We start from the raw sequence: 14,026 nt of genomic DNA, 5'->3' as shown, positions 1-14,026 counted from the left end.
GAGAGCAGCCCTGAGGAGAAGGGCAAGGAGGTGGAGGTGGATGAGAAGCTTGACATGAGCTGGCAATGTGCGCCTGCAGCCCAGAAAGCCAACTGTGTCCTGGACTGCATCAAAAGCAGTGTGGTCAGCAGGTCAAGGGAGATGATTCTGCCTCTCTGCTCTGCTCTTGTGAGACCCCACCTGGAGCACTGCATTCAGCTCTGGGGCACCCAGCACAAGAAGAACATGGAAGTATTAGAACAAGTCTTCCATCCTTGGAAGTGTTCAGGGCCAGTTTGGATGGGTCTTTGAGCAACCTGGTCTAGTGGAAGGTGTCCCTGCCTATGGCAGGGGGGTTGGAACTAGATGGCCTTAGAGGTCCCTTCCAATCCAAATCATTCTATGATTCTATGATGTAACTACTTTTCTAATGCATTCAGACATCATTTATTCATTCACACATCATATAAAAAATAGAGATCCAGAAAACCTAAGCGGCTTTAATCTTCCAAGTAAATCAAAGACGTTATGGAAAATCCAGTGCTCCAAGGAAAACTGTACAAGAGATTTAAACTTACAAGAAGTTACTATAGACCATAAACAAGAATAAATCTACAGGGGGTACCTCCCAGCCCTCTGAACCCATGTTTCCTTTTTTTTTTTTTTCCTTCATAACTGTAAATATTCAAATAGTCTTACTAGATTGTAACTTGCAAATTATATTTGCTCAAATAACTTATGTGAAATAAGACAAATTGCCTAGTGATATTTGACATGAGTTCTGTAGAGTTAGGCTAACTCTCACGTGGTAAATATTCCTTTCTCAAAGCCATTATCTTGGATTCTACTGATTGGCACAGTTCTGGGTGCTAGCAGATAGGCCAGAAATAAATGGCCTTTCAGCTTTATAATTGTACCTTTGTTTTCAAATTGATAATGAATGCATTATCTCCAGTAGTGCAACGGAGCTTGCAAGAGGTGTAATAGCATTTACCATTACCCTTTGAATGGTGAGTGACAGCCTGTACTTTCTGATGAAATCCAAATTGTGTGTCAAGAGTTGATTTTACAGGCAGTTTAGTATGGATTTTTATTTTTTTTTCTTATCTATCTGTAACAGCAACAAAAAAAAAGGCAAGGTGTTCTTTTTCTTTAGTGTAGAAATAACCCCAATTTAAAGTTAAATCTGCTTGTATTTTTTTTTTTTTTGATTGCAGATATATGGAACTATTTCCATAATGTGCTTCTTCAAAAGTATGCTAGAGAAAGGAATGGAGTAAATGTTATCAGTGGACCAGTGTTTGATTACAATTATGATGGCCATTTTGACACTCTTAATGAAATTACACAGTAAGTACACAGAAAAGTCAAAGGTTAAACTCTGGACTATTTCCCACTGTCCCCAAACAAGCCTTTTTTGCATGGAGAATGAAAAAACAAGTTTCAAGAAGAACTGAATCTTCCCCTTCTAATGATACAACCACTGTTGCTCATACAGTGGCAAATTCTCTTGTAAGCAGGTACAATTGAAGTTCCAGTAAAGAGAAAAAGGCTTTGCAGTTACATGTGTAACTATGTACATATGCACAGATACAGACCAGTAATTTACTTCCTAAGTTTATGCTTAGACTTTTTGTCCTCTGTAGTGGAAATACTGCAAGAATATATGACGTCTATATATATGGAGGATGTGCTTAAGTGCAGTTTTCTTGCTTTTATGTTTGTGCCTACTCAGCTATTTGTTGTTTCTTCCTGTTTTCTCAAACTGTGTTTTAGCAAAGACCTGTTTTGCATGTTCAATGCATTCATGTATCCGGGTACTTTTGGCTTTAATAAAACAGAATTCCGTAAAAGAGAAACATAGAAGATCAGACCAAGTATTACTAGGGAGTAGTGAAAGTAGAAGGGAAAAGAACAAAAACCAAACCAAACAAACAGACAAAATAACCCAAAACAGAATATGCAAACAACTTGGGTTGTTCCAAATATAGGGAAAATACCTTTTGACAGTAAGGACACTTACGTAGTAGAAAAATGCTTGGAAATCTGCACTGCTGAATCTGTCTTTGGAGATGTTTTATTCAAGGCTAGACTTAATACCACATCTGTCAAAAATGGTTTGAGAATGGGAAAATCAACCCTGCCACAAAGTAGGAGGGTGGAAGGGAGGAGAGACTGGAACTTCCTTCCAAGCAGAATGCCGTAATGCGCAGTCAACCACATAATTTTGTCTACAGTTTTGAACAAGCATGTTCCATTCAGCATGTTATTCAGTCATAGTAAGCAGAACAATGATTTCACTGGTGGTGTTTGGTTAAATTTTGAAGAAGTACAGCAAATTTGGGAAGCTCCTCATAAGTTTATACACAGAAGCGGTCTTGCGTAACAGAATAACCAGTAAATGGTGGAAAAGACATTTTGAATTAGGTATCCTAAACTGATGGCATATAGCCACAATTCATCATTCTGGCATTTCTCGTTGACAAGAATCATATGCTGATCTTCTTTTCTCTCTTCTTCTGCTTGTTTACATGTGGTTGAAATTCTTAATGTAATGAAATGCACATATGATGCTCTATCATGCCCCATCCAGGTGTAGAGGTCTCTGAGTTTGACAAAGTAGAGGGCTGAGCACATAAGCAATCCTATAATTTCAGTGGGACTGCTTGTATCAAAAGGACTAGTCCATGCATGTTTGGCTATTCAAGAAACAGATACTGAGACTATGAATCCCCCAAGGTGTTTATTTCAATCATAAGAAAAGTAGAAGTCACATAACAGTGAAGGATCTGTACTGAGATGAATTCTATAAAATACTAGTGGTATCAATGGTTTTTACAGGTGATATCTAAATAAATCCCTTAACTAATGTTTGTTTTATAGGCATGTAAACAACACACAAATCCCTATCCCAACCCATTACTTTGCGGTTCTGACTAGCTGCAAGAACAAATCCTATACTCCCCTGAACTGTACAGGCTCTTTGGATGTTCTGTCTTTTATCATTCCTCATCAACCTGACAACACTGAAAGCTGTGCTGTAAGTATAGTTTTATGTTTCCATGTGCAAATAACCTTTGTGAACTTATTCCCAGTGTGAAACACTTATCTGGAGAGTCATTAGATGTCTAAGATATTTAGACCAGTATTTAGGTAAATTCATTCCCAGTAGCTGAGCATGAGTTGAGAGATAATGAAGACTAGGCAAGCAAGAAGCTCCAGGAGAAACAGCAGGAAACAAACCAGCTGATTGGAAGCAAGCGAAAAGAATAAATGAGGGTTTGTTAAGAGGACTTGGAAATACTGTCACCTGACAGGTGAGTGAGAAGTGCTGAGAACAGCAGAACAAACAAGTTTGATGAAATATCTGTATGGAAGGCTGCAGGATAAACTTACTCTGGAGATATCAGAGATCTTGGAATGTTACTCCCTTCAGTGTAGACAGAGGATTTCCTTCAGTCCTTTGTTCCATGTTTGTCAGAAATTAGACAGCAAGCATTTAGATGGATCATTCTGCAGCTGAAATTCAGTTAACAATCAGAAATACATATTTCAATTAAAGAAGACATGCTTTCCACTTAGAGTGCAAATCTCACATTTTGTAGCAAACAATGAAAATAAATTAGTGGTGTATAACTTGTATTGCTGAACCAATTATTGAAATATATCATAAGCCCTGGGATGCAGAAGGTTCCTTAGCTTAGTGTCTGTGTTAGTCTTCCCACACAGAAGTATAGCTGTACAGACTTGAACTAGCTTTCAAAGCAATGCAATTGTGTTTGTTTAGGTAGTGATTTTGAACTCATATTGCTTAGAAAACTTGAACTTATTGCTTAGAAAGAAAAAATTGAACTTATTGCTTAGAAAGAATTTGGGTATCTCCACTTTTGTGTTGTTGTTATCTCAGAGTTGAATAAGTGCACAAAATAAATAATCTTTATGAATTAGCCTTTATACTCTAGCAAATTATCTGTTGTTTCTAAAGTTTAGCAAAAAAAAACCCTCAATATCGTCGCACTCCATATTTTTCGTTGTGTATTGTGGTAACATAAATTCAGTGAACAATTATGTCAGAAGAAGATATTGGTAACAAAAAAGCAAATTATCATCTGTTTGCAAAAAAAAAAGTTTGCAGGTAAATAATTCAGCATATTTGATTGTGCTTATATTGCATTGACTAGAGCTTATATTTCCATTTTTTCCTTGTCTATCTAGCAGTTGTTATTGCTGTCCAACAATCAAGGCTAAGCTGCTGTAAAGACTTTGTTCAGGTTCTCATATACCTGTTTTTTGGCTAGCCTGAGTACTGTAGTTAATTTGTACAGTAACTAAAACTATCCTGACTTGGTTGTTTAAATTAAGACTCACATGTACTTTGTAGTTAAAAGCCTTATTTGCCATTTCAGCATGATTTTGCTTCTTTGTTACTTTGGAAGTGGTGAGAGGGGACATCCCTTTGCCTCTGTGTAAGTGAGATCTGTAGAAGATCTCTTTTCCTAGGCTGCAAAGATGCCTAGGAAAACCTTGAAAAAAAACAACAACAACAACAACAAAAAAAACCTTTTACAAACTGAAGGCCTTTAATGCCATAAAAGGAACTCTCTTGTGTGGTGGTTGTGTCAGACAATGACCAGTGTTTGAACATGGTTCTTGTTTGTTTTGGCAGGAAAATAGGTTGCCTTCTGAATGGGTTGAAGAAAGAGTTCAGGCTCATTCGGCACGTGTTCGTGATGTGGAGCTGCTAACTGGGCTTGACTTTTACCAGGAAAGACAGGAATCTGTCTCTGAGATCTTACAGCTAAAGACTTATTTGCCAACATTTGAGACTGAAATTAACTGACTTTGCATTTGAAAAGTGGTATGTGGAAGAAAGAAAATCAAAGTGATTTCCTTGCTAAGTTATGCAGGAAACATGGGTACAGCTCCTATGTACAACACATAACTACTTTTGTTGTCAGATTCCTGTTCTTCGGTCAACTGTTTTGTATGAACCGAATAAAAATTACCTTAATTTACTTAAATTGTCATTGCTAAGCCAAGTTTTCTAAATAGGGAATATTTCAATGCAAATGGTTTGGGGAAGAGCAAACAAACAACACCTGTAATAGGAACATGTTTCATAGTAGAGAACCCAGAACTGTAAGCTGCATAGAAACTTTCTGGAATGGGGCTGGAAAGTGAAACTGTTTGAGAGGAGTGCGTGTGCTTTTCCCCTTGTGTTTATCAGTGAGGTTAAGGTTATCTAATACGCATATGCCCTGGAATGTTCTGAATTCTTCTTTCTCATCCAATTCACACGGAAACTACTATGTACTTAAAAAACATTCAGACTCACATAGAGTCTGTATTTAGTGGAATTGTCTTCTATGACCATCCACGGTCTTTTCCACTTGAGTTAATTCATTATTGCTAGTAACAACTGAAGTGAAGTTAGAGTCAGTGGGTAATCTGTACCCCTCAGAAATCTTCAGGCATTCTGAACAAGAAGAGGTAAAAGAAACACTCTGGCCAGAAGGATTTTGTCAGGTTATTTACCTGTATTTGCAATGATTCACAGATGTCTGGCAATACCAAAATATTTGTGTTTATTTTTAAATAGTTAGGCCTGAGATTAGAGGATGAAATTAGTGGTAACATGCAAAAAATGGTCAGTGTTCCCTTCCATAGTGACTTTATACACAAAAAATCTCTCAAACTGTGCTGTATACAAATTACTGCTGTGAGCAGGTCAGTAGGACAAGGCAGTGGAAATTCACCAATTCTGCTATTACAGAAATGCTATGTGTTAATTGAGTCTTGAGCTGATTTTCTCCACTAAAAGTGCTATTAAATACAGGTATGAGTAACAGCAGACAATTGACCATTTTTCTTGTTTGTATGCACAGTGGGGAATTTTGAAGAAATATCTTGGAATGTTTCAATTTTTAATTAATTGTAGACTGACAAAGATATGTCTCTTTAAAAGGAAGTCTTAAAAACTTGTAGAAAAAAATTACTTTTCCACATCTTAGGTGAGCTGTTTATTCACGTATACTCCAAGCATAGTTTAGCAATATTTATCATACATCAAGATGTGGGACCAAGGTATCACACATGGCAGGTACTAGACTTAAATAGCTGCAAAAATAATTCACTGTTCTCCTTCACAAACTTATTTGTAATTCCTCTTTATCCAAATGTTTACCACCCCTCACGTTCCTTCCCCAAACTCACCCCACCCCACCCTGCTGATACACGTTGCCCCTTCTGTGTGAACACCCCGCCTCTCAGGCTGACAAAAATGTATTTCTCATTCAGTATTGGGTAGCATCTAACACAAGAGGATCTTGATCACATAAATGGGTTTTAAACAAACCTTTGTGTGAACAGAGTTTGAAATTGCAGTTATTCTAAAAAAGCAAATTTGAATGTGTTTTTGCCAGGGTTGTTTTGGCATTGCTTCTGGCAGTATTGTTTTCCCTGTTCTTCTCCCCCAAGACTGTTACATTCATCTGTTAGTTGATCTTGTGGTTTCACAGAACTCCTGGAAACTGTTGCATGCTTTGCGATTTACAGGAAAAAACGGAATTGTTCCCCCTTCCACACACACTAAGTGGAACAGACTAGGGAGCCCAGTCATCCATTGATTTAAAACATGTCTGGATTTATGACTGATTTGGTGGAAAATTCCTCTTCCCCATTTACATGAGCCAATACCTGCATTAGAGACTTTTAGTCTTCTCTTATATGCAATATATGATATGCAACACATCTTACTATAGAGGACACTTGCAGCAAACATATAATTTTTAGAATACTCCCATTTATTTCTGCGCCTGGGGAATTTGGAATAAAGTAAGTAGGCAAAATATCATCTTGATATGTTCAATATGAACTCTAGTGCAAAAAGTGCTCAAACCTGTAACCTCAGATAGATATGTAGCAGGGAGCATGCCCGAAACTCTTTGTGTATATATATATATATCTATAATGTAAATCAGCAAGTGTTTTTAGGTTACTGTCAATAATCTTTGATTCTGTATAACTTATAGCTATACTGTGCAACACTGATTATTATAAGAAATCTGGATTAGATGATTCATAATGACTTCAAAGAGTCAACATCAGGTTGATAGAATCATGACTGGGGGGTTGGATTTGCCCCTGTTTAACCCCCTGGCATCACATAATCAGAGCTGCACATGGGAGAAAATGCAGATCTTCAGCCCTGGAGATTTATGCCAGGGAAATTCATCGGTGTTTAGGCTTCAGAGACCTTAACTACAATTGCTAAAAGGTTCATAGGTTTGCACGGGCATTTTGTTTAAATTTGAAAGTGTAGTGCCTTATCCATAGGTAGAAATTTTATTTATTTACCAAATAAAATCTACTGCCAGTTGATAAGAAAACACTTAGTACTGTATGTATAGGGTTGCATTACCAGTAAGGGTATAGCCTGAACTTTATATTAGTTCCTTGAGATATTTTTATGGATCTTCTGCTTTTCGAAATAGAATAACTTTGTGAGAAACAAAGTTGTGTTTTTGCAGTAGAGAATTATTTTTCTTTATTCCGAGATAGTTGTGTAGTCATAATAAGGAGAAATGCTAAGTAGAAAAGTGGACAGTAGAAGGCCTCACTGTTCCAAAATAAGGCAGAAGCTTGAGGAAAAGGGGATGAGCAGTGTGAGAACAGTAAAACAAAGATCACAAGTTCTCAAAACATAAGAAAGGAGAAATTAAAGGATTGAAAAAAAGGAAAATTGTACATAGATGGTATAGAGGAGCATCGAGTAGCTTGTGAACCTGTAGTACTCAGCCAATGAGGAAACAGGGGAGGTGATCAGGTGTTGGGGAATAGGGAATAAAAGCTTATGATTCGTTATGATGGTCCTGATTGACAGGACGCCCGCCATTGCAATCACGAATAAAATAGCGTCACAGAAGATCCTGTCTGAAGAAAATTATTTGAGATTTTTCTCACAACTTCTGCAGTATGCATAGAGATGGGAATGAAGAGCTGCCTCATAATGCCTCAAGCAGTATTCATATGCTGCTAAAGCTGGAAACTTCAACACAGTCATTTGAACATTCTAAATATATACATATTAATTCAAATAAAATTGACTTTTACCATTTCAGCTGCTTACGTTTCAAGACTCTCAACGCTGGTTGTGTTACTCAATCCTAGATAACATTACACATGCAAAGAATACTTTTTCTTCATTAAAATTACCAAATAAATGAAATTTCTGATATACAGAAAAGAGTAGTAGGGGAATATATTCCATCTTGCACTTGAGGCAGTGAAACTAAATGCAACATTGTCAGAAGTCTAATTAGGATGTGCTCTTAGGGCATGCTATAGGAAAGCAGGACAAAATAGCAGTCTACAGAATGAATGTATACAACTGATATTTTTAACTCAGAAATGCTTACCAATGCAAACACAGAAACAATACAAGGTACAACAAATTGACAATAACACATAATAAAACCAGCATATAGTAAATATTTACTTTACTCTTAGAAACATTCTTGATAACCACTCTGAAGTGTTGTGAGCACTAAGAAATAATGTTGATTCTAAAAGGTTAAAACTTGTCCTCTTTTCTAGGGGATGTACATATAACTTTCCAAAAATGACAAGCCCTTTGTTTCTGTGTTTTTCTGCCATTTTGGGGAGACCTAAGTATCAAGCCGAAGTGGAATAGATGTAAATCAATCTGCTGACTATAAAAACAAAAGAGTCCTGGCTCTCATAGCCACCTTATGTGTGAGGATTAAACATATAAATTCTGTAAAACATGATTTTCTGTTGTCCACTATTGAAACTGAGAAACTGAACACTCCTATAGCCACTGAAAATTTGAACTCAAGTGGATTTGGCTGTTTCCCTCTCTTATGTTGACTTTTTTTCAGTATTAGAACAAAATCTGTAAGTAAATATAGAAATTTGGCACTATAGCTAGTCTAGTTCCTGCATCAAGGCAGGGTAATATGGGAGACAGCAGGTGAAGGAAACACAGCTTACCCTGCTGCAGAAAATCCTACAGCCAGAGCAAGGAAAAGCCTAAGAACATTTATTTAACAAGTGCTACCACATTTACCTTTGCACCACACCCTCACCTTAAGAGACTGTCACTGTGTAAAAAAACACTTTTTTTTTTTTTTTTTCCTTCGATATTTATTACAGATGCTGCTCAATTTTGTCAGTACCTCACTGAAGGCTACCTTCATAGCTGAGAGCAGACATTTAAATGGCACAGAATAGTCTTGCTATTGAATTCTGTGCCAATACATCGGCACAGAATAGTCTTGACTCCCTTCTTGGACATTCTTACTCTAGGAACATAGAATCAGCGGATACAGATAAGGCTGATTTTCCCCTCCCATGGTGAACCTGCAATGTTTGCACATAGGATAATAGGATTTTTCATATCCAAAATGCGCAAGTGTGTTTTCTATCCTGACTGTACAGTTTCTGGGCAGTGCAGAGATTCCCTGCCTGTGGCTGAATTGCTGTTCATAAGGAGTCAGGTAAATTTGTTGTGCATCCAGACCTGATGTCTTGGGAGAAGAGAAGGCACCTGCCTCTTCTTGGTCAAGCCACGCTTCCCTTCCTGAATTTCCCTGGAGATTGCTGGGATGATTTTCCTTCCCAAAGTCTGGAAATAGCAGAAAGTCTGAATCCTTCTCAGTCCCTTTGGGCAGAAATCAAAGAACATGACAGCCCTCAGAGGGATGAGAAGTGAGGGGAGGAGCATGAGTTGGGATCAGTCAGGGTTACAATTTAGGGCAGTTTTGGGTTTGGGATTACCCAGACATGAAGCTGGGGGTGTGTTTTGGCAAGGATCCAAATTACTTTTGGGTGTATATTAAGGACACACGGCAACTGATGTACCAGATCAGAAACTGCCCACTGACCAGGAAGCCATTAAGGAACAAAGCTTGGCCACAGCCTGCTCTGTCTGTGATGGTTAAAGCTGGCAGGAGAGCAAGTGCTTCCTGAGCCCAGCTGCAAGGAGGGCAGGTCTCCAGGCCCTACTCCATGAGAGAGAAATGTGCGTGGGAAGAGGAGGACTCCTGCTTTTCAGAGGCTCTCTAAGGAGAAGCAAACTTGCTGAGCTCTGTTTGGTGTCTGGCTTGCCTCTGATCACCAAGTCAGATTGCTGGTTAGCTTGGGGAACAGCTCACCCAGCACACGTAGGGACTGCAGAGAGTCTTGCTACAAGCTGAGGGGCAGGCTGGTCTCTTCTGGGCACGGCCTTTCCTGCAGGAGAAAGAAGAGGCTGAAGTAACATAGGTAGTTGGTGGTAAGGAAGTAATTTATCTGGCTGATCGTACCTCAACACCAGATGTTGTTTACTGTTATGATGACAGCGGGAGATAATTGAGAAACCACTCTTATGAGCATCATGGTGGGACATGTGAGTTTTGGCTACGTTGTGAAGCATCATGTTGATGCTTCAGAAGCATCAACAGTTCACAGATATATACCAACAGTTCACAGATATATACCAACAATACCAACTCCAGCTGTGCATGCAAGGTACAAAAAAAGGTGACCAAGACCTTTTAAATAATTTTCATAACTGCTTGTAGGGCTTTGTGGCTGAAAGAGAAATGAGCTGTGGGTTCAGGTCTTCACTTTGATGGGAGCACTCTAAACAAATGCTTTTTCATTCATTTGAAAGCAAAACTTCCCAGCTTTTTTCCTAATTCTACCCCTTAACAACTTGAATTTTTCTCAGCGGGTTCCAGGGAGGACATGCAGAATGGTTCAGGAGGATCTGAGTGCCTGCAAGGACCACTTACAGAGTAAGGTGGAATAAAAAGTTGAAAAGAGCTGTAACTTGAAGGTTGGATTTTATGCATTTTCTAGGTCATGGCAAACATAGCAGATCTAAATATGCTACTCTGGGGAATCAGAGGTTTCCAGAGCTGCTGAGGCTGGAAGGCACCTCTATGGAGGATCTAGTCCAACCCCACTGCCCACAGCAAGGTCAACTATAACAGATTGTTTAGGTCTGTGTCCCATCAGGTATCAGAATATCTCCAGTGATGGAGACTCTATAACCTCTATGGGCAAGTAATTCCATCTTTAAAGCAAAAGTTTTTTTCTCATGTTTAAGTTGAATTTCCTGTATTTCAGTTTGTCTCTTGTCCTGGCACTGGGCATGAAAGAAAAGAGCCAGTTTCTGTTTTCTTTACACCTTCCCTTCAGTAAGACATTGATGAGATCTTCCCTGAGCTTCCTCTTCTCCAAGGCTGAACTGTCCCAGCTCTCACAGCTTTTCCTCACAGAAGAGATGCTCCAGGCCCTTGATTATCTTCATGGCCCTTTGCTGCACTCTCTCCAGTATGCCCATGTCTCTCTTATACTGGGGAGACCAGCACTCCAGCGTCAGCCTCACCAGTGCTGGATAGAGGGGAAGGATCTCCTCTCTCCACCTGCTGGCAATATTTCGCCTAATGCAGCCCAGGTTGCCCATTAACCTTCTTGGTCTCAAGGGCACGTTGCTGACTCATGTTAAACACAGTGTCCACCACCAAGGAGAAGCTGCATTCCAGATCATCTGCCCCAGCATGAGCTGGTACCTGGGGTTGCTCCACCCTCGGAGCAGAGCTTTGTACTTCTCTGTGTAGAACTTCATGAGGTTCGTGTCAGCCCATTTCTCCAGCCTGTCAAGGTCCCTCTGGATGGCTTCATGACTCTCTGGCATATCCCAGTTTTGTATCATCTGTAGACTTGCTGTGGGTGCATGCTGCTTCTATCATTCAGGTAATTAAAGAAGATGTCAAACAGTATTAGGTCCAGTATCAGTCCCTGGAGTACACCACTTGTGACGACCCAGCAATGGGAATGCCTCAAAAATTGCAAGACTGATCATTGTACTTTTTAGTACACCTTCCGAAGCCAGTGATTTTATTTATTTTTATGAAATTTTCTTAGTGGCCAAGCATAAGCCTGTTCACATATTGTGTGCAGGATAAAAGTTTTCTCAAGGTCCTGCATTTCAGGTATGCCAGACTTTTTTTGTATGAGAAGTTTAACCCTTATCACAGATGGAAGCTGTGTCAGTCAGCTATAAATAAAAAGCGCTCAGTTTGTTCAACCAAAAGCTTCTCCTAATAACTACAAGAACTATCAGCCTCTTTGTCCTTCTCCTTCTCACATATGCAGGGTATGACACAGAACTCCCTCTCAGATCTCAGGAATGGTATTCAGCTCTCAAAGGAATGAAAGAGTGTGGACGGGGAATGGCAGAGAAAAAACATTTTGTGAAGCAGTGTTCCTTTTGCTTTGCAGGCAAGCCGATGAATTTAATTTCCATCTATTCAGCTGTTATATTTTGTGTTTTTTTTTTTTGTTTTGTTTTGTTTTTTTTTTTCCATTGATTTTTGTTTTCAAAAGAAAAGCTGACAGATCTGTGTCTAACAACCAAAACTACATCTGTGAATACCATTTCTATCCTCTCAAGAACATTTGAAGGATATTCCCATCAGCCAAGTATTCCAAAAGTGCTTCAGAAATCACAGTTTGTCTTAATTTCTACCTATAAATTTATCCTCTCTTTTAGGCAAACGGATGCCTTTTCTATATCTGGGAGCACATTTTTATGCAGCAGCGGGTTGAAAAGAGATTAGTTTGCAGCCCTCTTTTCCAAACTTCCCTAAGGCACATTGTCCACATCTTTGCATCTGACCAGTTTATATACATATATATATATATATGCATATATATATATATATATTCAGATTATGGAAGCTGGATATTTCCCTGGCATCATTAAACGTTTCAAATCAGCGTCCAGTTACAAGAAGGAAAAGGGCAGAAAAAAAAAAGGCCATCTGAATGTAGAAAAAAAAAAAAGGAAAAAAAAAAAAAGAAAAAAGGGATTATTAGGATTATTCAAGCTTTTGTTCCTTAGCATTTCTGAAAGCTTAACTGCAGTCTCATGGGAAAGGTAAGTTCAAGCTGTTGCTTACTCAAATTCTTTCCACAGACTGAGAAATCCTGTCTCATTTCCTTTCCACAGTTATGATTTAGATCACAGTTTATGTGGTGAGTTAATCTTATGAGTAGCGTATAATTTTAGTTGCATATGCTTAGGAAAAGCAGATGATATGTTCTAGTACCTATTTTAGTAAATGTAATAAATTAAAATTAAATAAAACATTGCCAACAGCTTTCAGGCTCCGCCTGGATTATCAGACAGGCTTCTGGCAATTTGGCAGCAGTTGATCAATCGCCTGTAATCCCGATTCCTAAAGGCACCACAACATGGACTGACAGCAAACAGGCTGCTGTCTGCCAGTCCCATGCCCAGGGGAGAGCACAGCACCCACCTGGCACCGCAGACATGTGCCAGGAGGTTGGTGCCATGGGATTGCTACCTAGACGTGGAGTTGTGGGGAAAAAAAAAAACAAACCCATCTAAATGACACCTGCAGGGCTGGGGAGAGGGGAGGGGGCACGGATGGGCACGGTGTCCATGGAGGGCTCATTGTCCCTGTGGGGAGATTTTGGTTGAGTCTGTTCACGGACAGACCCGAAGCAGGGCAGCGGGCAGGTGTCTGGCTGCCCATGGTGCCAGAGCTGAACACGAGCTTGTTGTGTCTTTGCACAGACACCTGTGGGAGATGAGTGGAAGGAGAAAGAGATGTCAGCAAGGAATCCTTTTGAATGGAGTGGTCATGTTTCCTGGGAGACTGTGGGTTGTAGAGGGCACAAGGACTGGACAGTGACCCCTCTTTGTAGTTCACCCACATTACATATAAGATGCAACCACACCAGTTTCCTTTGTACTCTGTTTCACTGGCTGTATCTGCTGTCCAACACCAATTGTACTTTTTTCCCATAGTTACTGCTCATCATTTTTATTACTCCAAGGTGTTATCTTCTTCTCTTCCTAGCCTCAGTCATGTTTCTCCCCTGCAACTGTGGCTCAATGTGGTCTTTGGGTTCTCCAGCTGTTACCTCTTACGGTTAAAGAAGCTCCCAATCCTTTCTCCAATTTGTCTCTCAGCATTTGGGCCAACTGTTCATGTGCCAGCCATATTCC

The 14,026-nt window shown here is 39.4% G+C and overlaps 1 protein-coding gene across 2 annotated transcripts in view; it reads left to right on the top strand.

The window, feature by feature from the left end:
* ENPP3 (ectonucleotide pyrophosphatase/phosphodiesterase 3) overlaps positions 1-5,301 on the top strand; it is a 44,806-nt gene extending 39,505 nt beyond the window's left edge. For both annotated transcript variants that reach the window (XM_035322596.1, XM_035322595.1), the window contains exons 23-25: positions 1,197-1,329; positions 2,863-3,019; positions 4,646-5,301. In XM_035322596.1, the coding sequence (XP_035178487.1) occupies positions 1,197-1,329; positions 2,863-3,019; positions 4,646-4,819 (464 nt within the window). In that variant the 3' untranslated portion in view covers positions 4,820-5,301. The remainder of the gene's footprint in view (positions 1-1,196; positions 1,330-2,862; positions 3,020-4,645) is intronic.
* The last annotated feature ends 8,725 nt before the right edge of the window (positions 5,302-14,026 follow it).

The sequence above is a fragment of the Oxyura jamaicensis genome, chromosome 3 (assembly GCF_011077185.1).
Source record: "Oxyura jamaicensis isolate SHBP4307 breed ruddy duck chromosome 3, BPBGC_Ojam_1.0, whole genome shotgun sequence".
NCBI lineage: Eukaryota > Metazoa > Chordata > Aves > Anseriformes > Anatidae > Oxyura > Oxyura jamaicensis.
The sequence above is the reverse complement of the archived record's forward strand: the minus strand, read 5'-3'. Positions and strand labels throughout refer to the sequence as shown.